This window comes from Ostrinia furnacalis, unplaced genomic scaffold (assembly GCF_004193835.3).
Source record: "Ostrinia furnacalis isolate ACB-3 unplaced genomic scaffold, ASM419383v2 OfSCF7161, whole genome shotgun sequence".
NCBI lineage: Eukaryota > Metazoa > Arthropoda > Insecta > Lepidoptera > Crambidae > Ostrinia > Ostrinia furnacalis.
In genome coordinates, this window is record NW_021137400.1 from 364,703 (window position 1) to 383,026 (window position 18,324).

General features: G+C 36.5%; 1 protein-coding gene across 1 annotated transcript; it reads left to right on the forward strand.

The window, feature by feature from the left end:
• Positions 1-8,733: 8,733 nt before the first annotated feature.
• Positions 8,734-18,132, forward strand: LOC114363546 (zinc metalloproteinase nas-14). The gene is made up of 7 exons (XM_028319301.1): positions 8,734-8,982; positions 11,633-11,803; positions 12,399-12,545; positions 13,067-13,222; positions 14,365-14,498; positions 17,277-17,362; positions 17,675-18,132. Exons 1-7 carry the CDS (start codon positions 8,793-8,795, stop codon positions 17,751-17,753), a joined length of 963 nt encoding a protein of 320 aa, XP_028175102.1. The 5' UTR covers positions 8,734-8,792; the 3' UTR covers positions 17,754-18,132.
• The last annotated feature ends 192 nt before the right edge of the window (positions 18,133-18,324 follow it).

Consider the following 18,324-nt stretch of genomic DNA (forward strand, 5'->3'; position numbering starts at 1 on the left):
TTCTAAGTCGCGGGCGGCCGTTAGTAATAATAAAATAGAATTATGTGATTATTTTCTTATTCTTGATTTGAAATAAATAAATTAATCAACAAAATAAAACTATCGTGCTGTCAGCATCAGTTCGCGTAGTAAAACTGCGTTTATGATTTTTTGAGCACTTATTTTTTATGGATTTTCTTTATCAGTAAAACATACAACTTAGTTATCCACAATTTATTATGATGATGAATGATTTTAATGTGACAGAAACCGAAAAACAAATTATAACCATATTAGGTACCTAAATTATGTCCTACAAAAAATATCTACGATTAATAGTAATGCTGGATACTTACTTACCAGCCACACAAAATGAGCCAGCCACGTCCAGTATTTAAGCATTTGTATATCCTTCCACCTGCCAACTCCAAGTGCAGTCAGATCGCTGTAAAGAATTGCCAACGTCCAATAAACTGGAAACTTACATAAAAGTATACGTCCAATGCCTTATTTTTATTGAATAGCACCACTTTTACACAACAATTTACAGGATTTATTGAGAGGAGAAAGTGTGATGTATTTTTTTATTTGGTAACAGTGAAGCATGTAAAATCTTCAGGGTTTTTACTAACAAAGAATCTTGCTGATTCTTGGTTTCGTGTAAGCTTTCTTTCTTGTCGAACATTGCCATGAAGTCTTAGATCGATACCGAACGAATCTTGTAGTTGACAAAAAGCATGGAGCTTTTTGTCAACATTGTCGATATTTAAGTGTTTGTGCTATCCCGAACCTCGGTAATGTGAACCTTTTTTATTTTGTGTAGTGTGTTTGTTATTAAGTGGGTAATTTCATAATGTAAGTTTAGAACATCTATGGATGTGACGAATAGAGTGGATTCCTCTCAATACAGGTTACTTAAACTTAAAGAGAGTTTACTTAAATTCCCCAACTACTTGTAACATTCGTAATAAGTGTCAATAAAATATTTTTAATTTTTTCATTGTACAATCTATTCTTTACTTTTATGAACTTCGTATGGAAATAATTGGGGGTGGTCATCATATTTATGCAGCAGTCGACGTCTTGTGATTGAAATGATGATGATGACTTTTATCACTGTCTCTAATTACAAGCGCATGTTGTTTTCGTGATTTGATATTATTTAAGCCAACCTGGTGCACGTTTATTATGCAAATAACATTTTATTCTCATAGCTTGACTAGTAGGAAATACGGCTCGATTAGTAGATAATTTAGAAGTATTTTGATGATAATTATATTAATTAGAAAAGCCATTTCCAGTCCCATAGAGTTGGTGCACTCATTGTCAAGCCGCGGCAAAAACATTCCATGACATAATCAAATGATTGGCTCGAAATCGGAGCCCACTGCAATGCTTTATTTCATTGTTTTGCAAAATATCCTTGTTGATAAGTGCTATCGATTTTCAAGTCTATGTTCATTTGACTTCCCCCCCCGCCCCGCACGGTGTAGTGCTAGCGTACGGAGCTCTCGGGAGTTTTTGCTTATAAAAATAGATAAATCGCTTATAAGTGTTTGTGAGTGTAATAATCGGTTTGTATGTGACACGAANTTTTTCATTTTCAACCTGTATGTAACCTATTATTGGTACCATTTGAAAGAGCTCGTGAAGCACTTTCAGAATCAGTAACTAGTTTTTCGATATCTTGTATAGTTTAGAAATAATCAAGTGAGATCACTTATCGTTCCATATGTATAACCACCCTGTATAATCCGGCTGTATCTCCAGGTCACCTAAATACATTCCATAGCAGCTGTAATAGACATTTAGGTACATACATTTACCAATTTTGGTGATAAATAGGCATTTTGTATTAGTTTTTGTATAACGCCTGAACAAAAACAAAGGGTCATATTATGGTGTTATACATAGATTTCGAATATAAATAAAAAATATATAATTAATCTAATTAAGACATGACAAAAAAACTGACGTATGTCTCGTTTCTGTCGGGTATGGGTTTTTTTTGTATGGGGCGTGACCGTTCTTCTTTTACAATATTATTATTTATACACCAGAATAACATAGGCTACTTATTTTATAATGATTTCTGTGACAAATTTAATATTAGGCGGGTAAAGTCGTGGGCAAAATCTAGTTGGGAAATAATAACAATGCTGTCACCTACTGCTTTAATAGAAAATAACTTTATTATAAATTTGTGTAAATGAATAATGAATATCTTCTGTCAACAACTGGAATTATTTTCATCAAAGTTAAACCAATATGAAACAATTATTTTGCAAAAAAATCGATAGATGTCACTGTGCTCAGTTCATAAAAAGTAATTTATTTTATTAGTCATTAGACCATCAGGGTATCCATTATCCCAATGTTCATGCAAAAAACTTTTAAGTATTATGAGGTTAAAGAATCTTTAAATCTGACTTTATAGGTATGAGAAACCACAAAACTAGACGGACCTTTAAATAAGTGGAAAATTAGCGCTGCAAGCAGCACCATCAAAAAATTTTAAAAGAGGATTTTCAAACTACATAGTACTATCACTGGATTCTCACTGGGTCCGTTAGTTATATGGCAGGTACTGCGAGCTGGGCTTTGTATAGTCCTGCGTGGAAATAACGCTACCGCGAGTTAACTGAGCACAACGCCATCTATGTTGAGACGAGTGAATTACGTCCGAAGGATACGTCTTTATCGTAACTGCCAAAAATTATTTGACTCGTTTATTTGGTTGGATCGCTTAATACATAACAAAGCCTGATGTTTTGTCAACTTACTGAGATAAATAATGGACACGAATCCAATAAGTAACTAAAAGAAAACATAACCCTCCTTCTGTCGCAGTCGGCTAAAAAGTACTTCATCTAAAAAAGCTCTAAAAGCGTTAAATTAGTTTTAAATTGGCTGTTTTTGTTTTGACTTTTACCGGCTTTAACATCAATAAATAATTGTCATACAAAATATATGGGAGCGTCACATTTGACAGAAAGTATGTCAATTGACTGGGGTGTATTACCCCTTAAATGTACACAAAGAAGACCAGTTTTAATTTGGTGCTGTTTTGTGTTTCACCGATAGATGTCACTGTGCGTAGTTACATCTCACTAGCAAAGTTTTACGAGGCCAGTACTTAAGCTACCAAGCTTTTTGTACTAAGCTACTTATACACACACCAGCCAACCTCTCAGTGATATTTATTACTTAATAGTTTAAGTAGTTAGGGTTATATTGAGGTCAAATTTTTTGTAGGTGCTGCTGACTAGTTTAAGCAGCACTATTTAATATACGACGGCACCTGAAGCTTAGCACTGCCCTTTAGGTGATTATCACACTGCACCGCGCTCCGCTGCGGTCCGCGTGGCGACATATTATAACGAATCCCGCGCGCAAACGCGTTGTCAGTGTGTTGTGCCGCGCGTGTTTTCTATAAAACCTGAGGTACTTGCATATAATGATTAAATCTGTCGTCCCGCGTACCGCGACGGAGCGCGGTGCAGTGTGATAATCGCCTTATTGTTGGTGGTCTGCGCCTATGCTAATTCAGATTACAATATACAGGGTGTTGATTTCAATACTCGCCATATTTATTTAGGTGATATATTATGACTTACATAAACGCATTATCCACCAAAAAATAAATTACAAACGAAAGTGGAATTTTTAGCGAATATTTTCCGTGCAACATCAACTGTACTATGGCTCGCAATAATGCAATATACGTTTACTGTGGCACGGGCACCCATCGAGCTACGCGGATCGCTCGCTTATCATGTTGGATAGTCTACTGAAGGAAGCCACGTAAAGTAGGTAGTGTAAATAGGTATTTTTCTTTGANAAATATTTTCTAAGTTACGTAAGTTTTAACTAAAAACTGTTAATATTCTGTTTAACAGTTTATTGAGTTATAAGAAAAAAGTCATAAATGGTCGATAATTAAAATACTTTCTACAATTTTTCATCTCAATGTGTTTGAAATCTTTAAGTGGGCAATAGCTATACGGTTTACCCTACATTTCTATTTATTTTCATCTGGTAAAACTTACGATTGGCTGTGACTGTCTTGGAATTTTTTTGTCACTTAAATGTCGTTTTGTGCGATTAGTCATGATTTTTATTGTATTAATTATTATTTTTTAATTATTCGGCTGCAATCTGTACTATGGCTCATTTTCTATTCTCATTATTTTAAATTATTAATTATATTTTACGATTAATTTAATAATACAGAGCCCGCTCCATCGATTAAGTGTTTATGTCTATTTTTTGTGCTTTAATACTTTTTCAAAAAAGCAGTATTTTCATCAAAACAGTGCTTTTTGAACTGATAATAATATTTTTGTCACTTTGCCTAATTATTAGGTTGAATGGAAATATGTAAAAATAATATAAATAAAGAGAGAATTTTATTTTAATTGTAATAATATTCTGAAGCGAAATGCTCATGTAAATAAAATGACGTAGTGTATAAAGTTATAATATGTTAGAAATACACAAAAACTACATATTTTTTACTGTCTTTCATTCCAAAACCCAAATTGAACCACATGCAAGTAATAGTTGCAATTATAAAAAAAAAACCGACTCCAAAAAACCTACACTAAAACGTAGAAAAATAATTACTAATTACCTACATAATTATTAGGTCGGTGCAGGCAAACTTTACATGTTTTATAATCTTGGCACCGACTCCAGAAGTATCAATCATGGTATACCTACATAAATATTAATAATTCGTCCTAATAAATAAGTAGGTAATTAGTAATTATTATTCTACGTTTTAGTGTAGGTTTTTTGGAGTCGGTTTTTTTTTATAAAATGTTACTTATTTCTTGCTTTTTAGTTAACTAATTATTACCTTGATGTTACCACTGAAGGTAGGCAGTACACTGAGACCAAAAAAAATTGGTTCATAATCGGCGGAGATATTGCGTATAAAAAAGTTCATCCCCAATTTTCCACCCTTGGGGGTGAAATATTTTCTTCAAATTCGCAAAAAATTTGCAATACCTAAACTAGGTTACTAAGTTTTAAGCACTGTATTTAGTTATAAGACCTTATGTACCTACACTTAGTGAGCAAATAAATGAATATGAATATGAATATGAATATGAATATGAATATGAATATGAATATTGCGTATAAAAAAAGTTCATCCCCAATTTTCCACCCTTAGGGGTTGTTTTTTTATTATTAAATTTAAATGGGACCACCCTTGAGGTATTACCTATACGCCGAAAAAAGATTTGTTCACATCGGTTCATAATTGGCGGAGTTATCGCGTAACAAACATAGAAAAAAAAACATAGCAAAGAAGAATCTACTCAAATACATTTAATTTTGTTAAATAAACATATTTAAATACCTATAAAAACCGCACAAAAATATTTATATTGCGCGGTATCAAACCTCTACCTCAGCAATTGCATGCAGCCGCCTGTCTGATTATTTGATATTACTTATTATACTGAAACGAGAAAGTAAAGAAAGTTCACTTACCTCTGTGGTTACCTTATAAAAGTTGTTGTGTAATTTACTTATACCTCTTGTTCCCACCGCTGCCGCTGCAACTCCTGGGTAGCCAGGATCTACAGCTTGACCGCCAATAAAAACCCAACCAGTGAAGCTCAAGTTTGTCCCGGGGAAAAGTTAACTGTCATTGGACCCGCAACAAAATTAATCAGAAGAACATGAGGAATTCGAAGTTAAGGTTCGTAGACTGGCCAGCATGGAGAGTGTAGACCAAATCCTTCCATTTGCCTCTGGTAAATAAAAGACAGTCGTCAGACAGAGACTAATGCCCGTTTTCACCATCAATCCCTAATTTTTAAGTGACCCCTATGGTAACATTTAACAGGAATTAGGGATTGATGGTAAAAACGGGCATTAATTACCTAATGATCTAAGATGTCGATGGTACGCTTTCTCGGTTTTCCTAAATGTGAAAAGCTTTTTGAAATAAAAGCACAGGGAATTTCAAATTTTATAATTTTTGTGAAATAAAAAACACGATGTACCTATTCGATCTTAATTTTGTTATGAGAAAATTGCTAGGTAACGAAAGTTATAAAAGTCACTATACAATTTATTACAGTCAAAAATAGGGGCCCCCTATTTCTTCCTAGACACATAAAGTTAATTAGGCTGGAAAAGTCTTATTTGATAATTAGAAGTTCACTGACTCTAATTAATTAATGAGTTCAGTTACCCCATGGGTTCTATGATGTTATGTTATGGTGGTAACTAACTACAAGTAAGTAGGTATCATAGCATGACTAGGCATATCAAAAACACTGGAGAAGACCTTGGCTCAGCAATATTTAAAAAAAGAACAAACGCACGAATTGACAACCTCCTCCCTTTTTTAAAGTCAGTAAAAACCAATCAAGTGCGGTTTGAGTTCACACGAGACGGGTTGCGTAGTTTGACTATCGTATAAAATTAAGATTTGTGCTCTTATAAATCTACCTATTAGAGGTTTTTTAGGTAAATGCTTTTACCTCTTTTTCTGCACACCGTTTCCTCTTTTCTGCGGCAAGAAAAATATAAATAAGTATGTAATACCTTACATATATTTATTGTTTTTCAACTTTACCTCACTATGGCTGGGTCGCATCATCTTACTTTAACTATGACAAACGTCAAAAATCTGTCAAACTCCATAAAAAGTACAACGGTTATCGTTATAGTTACGGTCAAAGTTAGGTGGAGCAAGTCAGCCTACGTAACCAACAAACAAAATGATAGAAGGACAACGCTTACCTAAATTACTAGAATCTGGCACCAAATGGATACGGAACTCTACAAAATATCCTTGTAGTTTATTACCAGATTTACCTACTCCTAAGACGATGATCCTTCTTCGATGCAATCACTTACTGTTCATTAATATTCTCTCAAATTATGACACGAAGGTCTTCTTCTTCAAACTATTTTGAGGTTGTGATGTTTTTAAGAGACGAGGTTGCATTGTACCAATAACTTTCTTCCGTGATAACAAGGCCTTGATGTCAACGAACGAGAGTGATAATGATCTTATTTCCTAATGATGTAATGTTTAATCTGGTTGTGTCATTAAAATAGGAAAAGTGGACACAGCTACGTAAAATTTCAGTGCAAATACTGGTATTTTATCAACATCAGCAGGTCGTTTTCCTCTGCAGGAACAAGACCTCAATTTACCAGCTAGCACCATCTTACCTAAGTCTGTCGCCATAACAACAATGTTAACAGCATTGTTGTGTTCCGGCAGTAGTTAAAGGTAAGATAGCCAGTTCCTCCGTGGTTGAGAATTCCGGGTGAAGCTCGCTTCCACCTTCGGTCTGATCGTCACTTACCATCAGGTGAGATACAGGCCAAGAGCTTCCTCGTTGTGGATAAAAAAAATTGCCAGAGACAAATGGAGAATTTGGCATACATTCACCACCCTGGTCAGACGGGTAAGGAGGCCTCTCTGCCACAATGTTTCACTGGTATCGTCTTACTGATAAATTTAAAAGATGGAGAATTGCCACCTAACCTGTAAGTAATATAATGTCTTAAATTTTAGATTGGGCTGCCACAACTGACGCCAATATCCTGGTCCTATCAGAATTCAGAAGACGACTCTTATAAATGCTTATGTCGTCTTCTAACCAATTATATTAAATTATGGTTTCATTAAAACGAGCCCCTTTAAAACATCCCCACTCCTTTTTATGATCTTTTTATAATGTCAACACAAAATAAATATTAAATGTACGTATTTAATGTATTGTGTCAAATAAAGTTTTTCTTATTCTTATTCTTATTCTTAAAATGAATATGATTTTTTTATGTTTTTTATAAGGGCAATGTTATGCCACTTCCTACTTCCTTGTCTATAACACATGGACTGCAAATCAACTGCATTTTATTTGAACCTACTCAGCAAGCAACACACTTATCAAAATCTTCTTGAATTAAGTGATGATGACTTGTGTTGTGACCTATTTAAAAAAGTCTTCCTACCAAATTGCCATAAGCAAAGGTACTATCCAAAGCCATATCACATCACCCGTTATATTATGGCAGTGTTCGTCTCTAAAAGCATAGTTCATCAGAGATGCATAGGCAAGTGATGAAGTGACAGTGATCAGAATCAATAGAAACAATGTCTTCTGCAGCCTGTAGGAAGTACTTGGATGCAGACAGCGCTGGACCGGTCGTTATGGAAATCCTTGGGAATACCTTTGTCCAGCAGTGGACGTCGTTTGGCTGAAAGGAACGAAATACGTCACCTTAAGGAAGAAGAGGTACCATTGAAAAAAAAAAAGCATGAATGATACCTGTCCAACCAGTTTCCAAACGGAAAAAGTTATTGCCACATATTTTAAACTGCTAATAGTTAAATTCAGGCTGATGCATTTTACATTGTTTTCCTTTCTTATCAGCATGAGATCACATTTCCCCCCGGAATCTTTGCGAGCGCATACAAAAACAGAGGAAATGTAAACATTCGGTATATTTTGAATATCCAAGGCCCACCTTATCGATTAGTTTACATAATTTCGAGAATCCTTTATCAGGAACTGTAGGAGTAACGAACCTTGCGCGTGTTTATCCTATGACAGGTCTGCCATTATAAAAACACGCGCAGGAGTGTCCGATACACACCTCCTGAAGACTTCTGCTCGCCTGGTACTCGGAGTAGAATTTCGCGAATTTAATTTCATTAAATTAAATTAAATTAATACCTACGAATATTTAATAAAATACTTAGGTAATCTCAAAAGAAAAATATTTAATTATTATTTGATTTTTGCAATTTTTTTTTAAATATTAAAATCAAAATGGCGCGAATGCTCTTCATCCTCTTTTTGGTGTTTGCTGGATACAATGCTGTACCAATAGAGCTAGACAACTACATAGACTCGCTATTGCCTGACGAGCTGATGGGGAATGGCATTGATGATGGAGACGACGCCATTGATATCTCCCACTTGGGCCCAGATGCTTATGGATCGCCGAAGAACGAAAGCGGTAAGTCGAAATTTTTAAATATAATCTTACCCTTTCTCCCCTATTCAATAGGCATTATGTATAGTCCAGTCAATGAATGCCTTAACGACGGTGTAGAGAGAAATCCGTGGAACACAATTTCTGACCTCGGGACTTTATTTAGCCTAGTTAGGTGGTAAACATAGCAAAAGTCCCCGCCCTTAGCTCTTGAGCCGGCGGGGAGAGGGGGGTTTAAAGGTACCACTTTTCGGTTTTTCGCTTAATCCTCGGAAACTATGCGTCCTAGTGACATTACTAATATGAACCAAAAAAAGCTTATTCAATTTGCTACAGGTGAGACCGTCAAGTTTTTCTATATCTTGTATAGTTTTTGCGGCATCTGCTCTAGAAGGTCTGTAAAATTGGAAATTTTATTGTTGTCTTACATGTTCCTTTCAGGAGAAAATCGACTAAATCAACATTGAGCAAACACTATAGACATGCGGGAGCATGTTAAGCCTAGTTCCATGGAGGGGACTGCACCGTGCGTATATTTAGACGAAACAATTAGAGCCACTTTTGACTCCTCATCATTCAAAAACTACTGTGCATTAACACTTCAAATTTGGCTCATGTATTGAGACTTGCAAGATATACATCAGCTTCAAATTTCGTAAATATACCTCAAACGGTTATTTAGGTATTGACGTTCAAAAATCGATATTTAGAGCACTAAAATCTATCTATCACATGTGAAATGTTAAAATTTACTGGTTTTTTTATTTGTTCCTTTGTATTTACATAACGACCTTTCTGGATGCCAAATTTGAACCTTCGAGGTCATCTGGAAGTGGTTAGAATTTGGTCTATAGGTCAGACATGTAGATTTTTGGACGTCAATATCTAAAGAACTGTTTGAGGCATATATATGAAATTTGAAACTGATGTATATAATCTTGCAAGTCTCAACACATGAGCCAAATTTGAAGTGTTAATGCACAGCACTTTTTGAGTGATGAGGAGTCAAAAGTGGCTCAAAGTGATTCGTCTAAATATACGCACGGTGTAGTCCCCTCGCAGGAACTAGGCTTAACATGCTCCCGCATGTCTAGAATGATTGCTCAATGTTGATTTAGTCAATTTTTTCCTGATGAGAACATGTAAGACAAAAATAAAATTTCCAATATTACAGACCTTCTAGAGCAGATGCCGCGAAAACTATACAATTTATAGAAAAACTTGTCTATCTCACCTGTAGCAAATTGAATATGGTTTTTTTGGTTCAGAGTTAAAAAAAAGTCTGCTTATTTATTGCCATTAAGGCGGAACAAAGTTCGCCGGGTCAGCTAGTTAAAATTAAAAGCGAAAATCCTTCCTACTAATATTATAAAGGCGAAAGTACTGAAAAACTACTGAACGGATTTGGTTGAAACTTTACAGTATTATTATTTGTAACCCAGATTAACGTAATGCTATAAAATTTATCCGAATCTGTGGCACTAAATTTCACGCGGGTGAAGCCGCGGGCAAAAGCTAGTATAAAATAAGTGAAAGACTATGTCTCGAAATAAAAGTTTTGTGTCATATTATTGGCCCTAAAGTTATTGCACAAAAATCTATGACCTAAGATTTATCTTTTTTTATTAAGAAACATTATTTCGACTAAGAATCGCCTGCAAGGTGGTAAGTCTGTAAAAAATATGGTTACAGATAAGTTCCTGATGGGCTATCGGGACCTTATTATCAAAGTTTTAGACTTCAAATGGTTTTCACATGTCGTGAAGTAGGTCAAACGTCATTATTAGCAGTCGAAGTGTCGATCAAACTGTGAAGTTATCAAGTGTTCAGCCGAACATTGTTCGCCTGACAGGTGTCGATAAACGGTGATAACTTATTTGGGAATGACGGCTCATTTCCTACACTTTATGGCATCCTGGTAGATTGATAAGCAGTTTATGGCTACTTTTCCCTGTGTGAGGGAAAGTCAATGAAAGCTGCTATCAAATGTTATAAGCTGATAAATTAATTCATACATTTCCCCCAACTCCTTCAACAGTCGAAGGCACCTCAAAATAAAAGGCATCCAGGTAGTTGTTAAAGATTCTTTCGAATGAAAAATTTAATGTAGTCTGATCTGCTGTACTATGGCAATCAGACAAAGATTCTTTTTCTCTAAATGTATTATTAATTTTCTTCTGATTAATTCCGTTGCGGGTCCAATGACAGTTTAACTTTCCCCCAGGACAAACTTGACCTTCATTGGTTGGGTTTTTATTGGCGGTCAAGCTATAGATCCTGGCTGCACAGGAGTTGCAGCGGTGGGAACGAGAATTGGGAATAGTCCCGTCTAAATGTATTAGCTTTTTCTACCCACAAAGTGGGCAACCCACCACCACCCATGGCCATGCCAACCTTGCGGTTATAACTGGCCGAATCGCGGGAGATGCGCTCGAAACTGCGTCTGCCGTAGCAGGTTGCACTCTGCCTCGCGCAACGCTTGACTCCCTACAAATTCTTTGATCTATACCACAAAGTGGGCAGACGACCTCATAAAAGATACTTATAGCAGGAGGGCACTGCATGGAGGCCGCTACCAAACGATCAATCTGGAAATCATTAGGGGATGCCTATGTTCAGCAGTGGACGTTCTATGGCTGAAATGATGATGATGATGACATTATCTCTGTTTCAGGTGAAGCCCTCTCTCAATGGACGGAAGACTCCCTCATGAACCCTGAAGAAATGGGAGAATACGCAGAAGGTGACATCCTCATGCCCTCAGCTACAGTCAGGAACGGCATGCGGGACCAGACCTTCCGGTGGGCGAATGGCATCATCCCTTATGTCATTGAGGGGTACTTTAGTAAGTCATCATGCATCATCATTGAATTTCAAGATACTCATAGTTAGCGCCAAAAATATTCGAAGCCATGCTTTTATGAAGGTCGATGCTTGCTCAAGTGAAGCAGCAATTCGAACGCACAACGTTGAATAGAGCTCTGTGATTGGTACGTGTGTCACCCTGTGCGTCCACGCGCACCTGTGAGATTTCATAGTAATGTTTGTGAATACGGGCGTTAGTTTTGTAAAAGGAACCAGCTTTTTAAAGATCTTCATTTACTAGAGTAGTACTTATTATTATTCTGTGCTAGAGTGTGAGCTGTAATAATAACCCTTTGAGCTGTGATATCAATGTTAATGGCGGCTTCAAAAATTGAGGAGATACAAATAAAGAAATATAAAATTTTTAGAGTAATTTACCGACTCTGTTGTTAAGTTTGTCAGACAACAGTCACCCGGCTAGCATAGTAAATTTCAGTGTCCAGCTCCTACCTCTGATAGAACTCCAGAGACAGTAAATTATTATTATTCTAAAACATTATGTTTGTGGTAATCTGGCATCTATACAAGAGTCTCACTATAATACTAACAGAAAGTACATAATGTCCTATCCTCAGACCAGCAGCAACGCGACATGATCATGAAGGCCATAGCCGACTACCACCGGCTGACCTGCCTGAGGTTCGTGCAACGCCAGTCGCAGCAGGACTACATCGCGATTCGCAGCCAGAACACTGGGTGCTGGTCCAGTGTTGGGCGTATAGGTAAGTAAAGGCGGTATATCAAGTTCACACTGTCAACTACATTTTTTTATGTGACAAGAGGCAAACGAGCAGACGGATCACCTGATAAGATACTCGTAGTAGTTTGAATTTGGAACAAAAATAAATTATTTTTGTTGCAAAATAACGCCTACTCGTATTCCAGTCGCATTCTGGCAGTCTAATGTGCTGGCTCAGCAATGTATCTTTTTGGATCTCGCCGAAAAGAGAGTAAGGGACTGGTTGAAAAAAACGTTCAAAAATACTTTCTGTAACATATTCTGTGGAAGTGTTGAGGATGATGTAATTTTACTGTAGGAGTTTATGCCAACCTTAACATTCTGAGGATTACTATTAAGGTCTTAATTCAATTGAGATCGCTCGAATTTATTCCCCGGGATCTGTTAGAGATCAGTTGATAGAATCAAACGAAGACTATCGAGTAAATGATGAGTTTCGATAGTGTTCGTTGCGGCAATCGAATTTATGAGTGATTAAATCTCAGCAACACCATTATACCACAGGAGGCCGACAAGAAGTAAACCTGCAGGCCCCAGGCTGTGTCTCCAAGAAGGGAACAGTTCTTCACGAGCTACTTCATGCCATCGGCTTCATGCACGAGCAGAGCCGCCCCGAGAGAGACGACTTCGTTACAGTCCAGTACAACAACATTAAGCCTGGTAAGTGGATCTTATCAACACCTTTTTACTATAGGAGATTGAATGCAAGTAAACCTAGAGCTACAAGGCTGTGTCTTCAAGAAGGGAACAATTCTCCACGAGCAGAGCCGCCCCGAGAGTGACGACTTTGTTACAGTCCAGTACAACAACATTAAGCCTGGTAAGTGGATTTAACAACACCTTTATACTATAGGAGATTGAATGCAAGTAAACCTAGAGCCAACCGGCTGTGTCTTCAAGAAGAGAACAAATTCTCCACGAGTAGTCGCTCCGAGAGAGACGACTTCGTTACAGTACAGTACAACAACATTAAGCCTGGTAAGTGGATTATAACAACTGTATACTATAGGAGGTCGAATACAAGTAAACCTGCAGCCACCAGGCTGTGTCGTCCAAAAGGGCACAATTCTCCACGAGCAGAGCCGCCCCGAGAGAGACGACTTCGTTACAGTCCAGTACAACAACATTAAGCCCGGTAAGTGGATCTTAACAACACCTTTATATTAAAGGAGATTGAATGCAAGTAAACCTAGAGTCACAAGGCTGTGTCTTCAAGAAGAGCACAATATACTCCACGAGCAGTCGCCCCGAGAGAGACGACTTCGTTACAGTCCAGTACAACAACATTAAGCCTGGTAAGTGGATCTTAACAACACCTTTATACTATAGGAGATTGAATGCAAGTAAACCTAGAGCCAACCGGCTGTGTCTTCAAGAAGAGAACAAATTCTCCACGAGTAGTCGCTCCGAGAGAGACGACTTCGTTACAGTCCAGTACAACAACATTAAACCTGGTAACTGCGTCTTTATTGGTTAAGATAGCTTCTTTATGAACAGTTGTTATTTGTCTGTTATTGTTTCACTGTATGTTTTCCGAACAAAATAAAATAATAAGACTACACAGAGTGGAATCATTCATCAGTATTAAGATTCCCTAATTCATACGATACTTTTTTTTTAATCTCCTTCAAGGCATCGAGAAATACTCGTATAAGAATCTCGTAGGAAACGAAAGGACAGACAGACAGACAGACATGACGAATCTAAGGGTTCCGTTTTTGCCATTTGGCTACGGAACCCTAAAAAATGGTTAGAACCTATGATCACAACCAAACTAAGCTAACATATATTCGCTCTCGCAGGGACCGAGAACAACTTCAGGAAAGCTGAGAAGAAGAACACAAATGACTTCGGGGTCACGTATGACTACAACAGCGTCATGCACTACTCTGAGTACGCCTTCTCCAAGAACAACAAGAAGACTATTGAGCCCAAGGTAAGATCCGGAACGAAGTATTTCTTTATTTATGTCAACGTGAAATTGTGAACTCTGTCAGTTTATAATGTAACGCGTTAGATTGTAAACTAACAGTGGGTTAGGTTAGGTTAGATTGTAATTTAACTACGTCAGATTATAATCTGACGGAATTCACAATTTTACGGTGACATTTATAAAGACCTTATTGATAATATGCTAATGAAACATTAGCCCGTCGTACTTTTTCTGATCGTGTCGACAACAAACCTACACAGTGTCAGCCCAAAACTCTGCTACAAGAGTGGCGTTGTCAGCAGCAGTCATTAAATCCTTCTGCCTGCAGTTGTTCGGGCACTCAGGGCACAACATCATGTGCTTCATCGACTGGGGAACAAAACCGCATCTGCACCCCATGTTTGAGCCATGCAAGAATCCCCACCTGACCAGATTGTCCTTACTAAGCTCGAAATATGCTTGTGTCACGAGTGGGCTCACCAAAATAGTCGAGCGGCGGCGGGGTTCGAATCCGCGTTCCTCGGATGACGAGTCGGCTAGTCCGACTCTTTCACCGTTTGACTATCGTGGCTTAAGTAATTCGGCAGAAGACAGAAGTAATGAACATAGTCCAAAAATGTAGCAAGCTAAAGAGGCAGTGGCCATATCTGTCGCATATGAAAGAAAAAGTAAGCGGGTTTTCAAATTGTGACGTTTTGGCAAATTAACCTACTAGATGGACCGACGATATCAAGAAGAGATAGATTTAAAGTTTGACTTGTTTGAAGAGACCACGCAATAAAAGATTTTGAATCAAACGTTTTATGAAAGATTCACTCTTTACAAAGGTCCAAGTGACACAACTGTAGGTAGGGTAAACCAGAGAGTGATTGCCCACTGGTAGTGATTGCCCGCTTTAAGAATAATATTGTCAGGTGCTGACTTTGAATCACTCTAGTTAGATTTGAATTTACTAAGTAGATGGCTCCGAGATCAATGTACAGTAGATTTAAAATTTACAATAGGAAACACTAAAAAAAAAACAGTTATGGCGGATTTTGTCAAGACGGGTGAAAATGTTACTCAAACAGGTAAAGACTTTAACAATTTTACTAAGGAATTACTTGCTTAGAGGTTAAATTGTTTTTGCAAGTTATTTAATATTCAACTAATGGTGTATAGTCATGATGAAATTAGAAGTGTTTTCTCCATTATCAATGAAAATAACTGATAAAATTTGATTTCTAACGGTAATTTTAACGGTGGGTAATCACTGCACGTAAATCTGTATATTTTTAGTTATTGCCCACCATCATTTCAGTTATTGCCATATGTTAATGTATAGTTATTGCCCAGGACAATTATTATTAGAGTGTTGCCACCATACAGTAGCAGTGTTTAAGTTGCTCATTGCTAGACTTGTTTTGCAATTTACAGGCATAAATATTGAAATGGCTTTTAATGTTTCATTTTCAGTAAGTATGCCAGACTCCAAAAGTTCAATATAGCATAGAACATTTGCAAAAAGCGATCGAAGCTGTACAAGATGTATCCAACAATTTATCTACAAGATAAATTGCTGAAAAATATGGTTTGGCTTGAAAAAATTGATAAAAATTCAAACGCAAATACAAAAAATGAAAATCTTACGTTAAATCTACTAGTAAAAATGTTAATTGTAAGGAAATAGATACAACATTAGGGAAGAATAACCAAAAGCTAATTGAACATTCTGAGCAACCACTTGAACTGATATCAAAGAAGATAAAAAAATAAATACATATAAAATTTACATATAAAACTCAAATTTTTGCGTCATCTATGTTTTGAAGTAGATGATTCTGTCTCTACCGATTCTGACTCATCAACATCAGCTCAAGAAATATTTGATAATAATTATGTTAATAAGGCCAAACGCAATTTATTTTGAAATTATTTTGAAATTTTGAAGACTGTATTACTAGAATTTAAGTTTATGTTTTGTTTTGTTTATTTAAAGCCTATTTTGTCATTTTAAACTTGATTATTTTGTTTTAAGATACTGGGCAATTACTGTGCTTTGATGTGGGCAATTAGTGTAAGTAATGGGCAATGACTGTACTTTTTGGAGGATTTTAAATTTATTTCAATATTTTCTAAGTTACGTAAGTTTTAACTAAAAACTGTTAATATTCTGTTTAACAGGTTATTGAGTTATAAGAAAAAAGTCATAAATGGTCGATAATTAAAATACTTTCTTTAATTTTTCATCTCAATGTGTTTGAAATCTTTAAGTGGGCAATAGCTATACGGTTTACCCTACTCCATAAATCGGTGAATGTCTGACCACCATCGGCATGTTTATCCATTTGTTATGAGCGACTCAAATCAATGACAACAAAGTTTATTCAACTGTTTGATGTTATCAAAGAACTACCCATGAAATCATTATGAACTGTATTTATCCAGGACAAAGTCTGATCGAAATCAGTAATGTTTTATCAAGTTTATTTTGAATATGCAAATCTTCTCACTAAATCAATTTTTGGCATAATATTATGTTTGATATAAAAATAAGTAAGGCTGAGTTGCACCAACTAAGGCTGGGTTGCACCATCTTACTTTAACTTTGACAAACGTCAAAAATCTGTCAAATTCCATACAAAAAGCACCGGTTATCGTTAAAGTTACCGTCAAAGTTAGGTGGTGCAACTCAGCCTAAATGTGTTTGCTGACAACAATCCTTCCATCAACTATAGCGTTTTAATATTTATATTTAATCCTGTTAATGTTTTGTTGAAAATAATCGTTAATTTGTCTCAGGTGGGCGGAGTGACCCTTGGCCAGAGGGAAGGCCTCAGCAGGGGCGATGTCAAGAAAGTCAACAACATGTACAATTGCAAGAAAAAGTGAGTTGTTTCATATAAGTTACTATGTTTGTCAATAATTGGTGAAATTTTGTAAACAACTAAAAAGCTTTCTTAAAACAAAGTCCCCAGTTTGGCTTGATTCAAGCATCATCATCATCAGGTCATTCAGTCTCCATTGTAGGAGCATAGCCATCTCTAATATACCACAAATGGAGAATTTGGCATACATACCCCACGCTACTAAGATGAGCTGGTGGGAGTAACCAAGCATAGTCAGAAAAGGAATATGATTTCGTGCTTTATAAAGAGATAATCTTCTCTTCTTCATACCTTTCTGTTTTCTTCTTACAGTGAACCAGCCGGCAGTTCATCTCAAGGCGGCTGGATGGGAGGCATTTGGCAGTCACTCTTCGGCAACAGGATGGCCTAAAATGATCCTAAGCGCTACGAGTATAGCAATCTCAAATTATCTCTCGCACGAACCAAGGACTTCCCGTTGCTAGAAGAATCTTCATTAAGTAATTGAATTTCTCACTGATTTTGAGTACGAAGCATGTTTGCATGTCTATTTGTATGGTATTGCAAACAAATGAAATTTAAAAGCACTGTCTTGCAATATGGACATTTTAGACAATAAAATTAAATATTGCTTATTTAGTTCGTACTATGAAACAAAGCTCTAAACTCGATTTGAAGTCTTAAGCCTGTAATTGGTTGATTTTTTACTTGTTTATTCTGAACAGATTCATAGTTCAGCGTTGTGTCGAGTACTACAGGCAAGACAGTGCATTATTTTGATGTTATTTTATGGCCAATGTGTTAAATTAAGTGTTAGGTTAAAGTCCAAAGATCTTTAGTTTTAAGTATTGAGTGTTTGCTAGTCTTAGTTTTTGTACTTTCAATTGGATTTTGTGATTAAAAAATTTTGAACTTATTTCGATGTTCTTTAATAAGAATAAATCAATCGTCTCATACCATCGGAAAACGCAGCGTGTGACGTC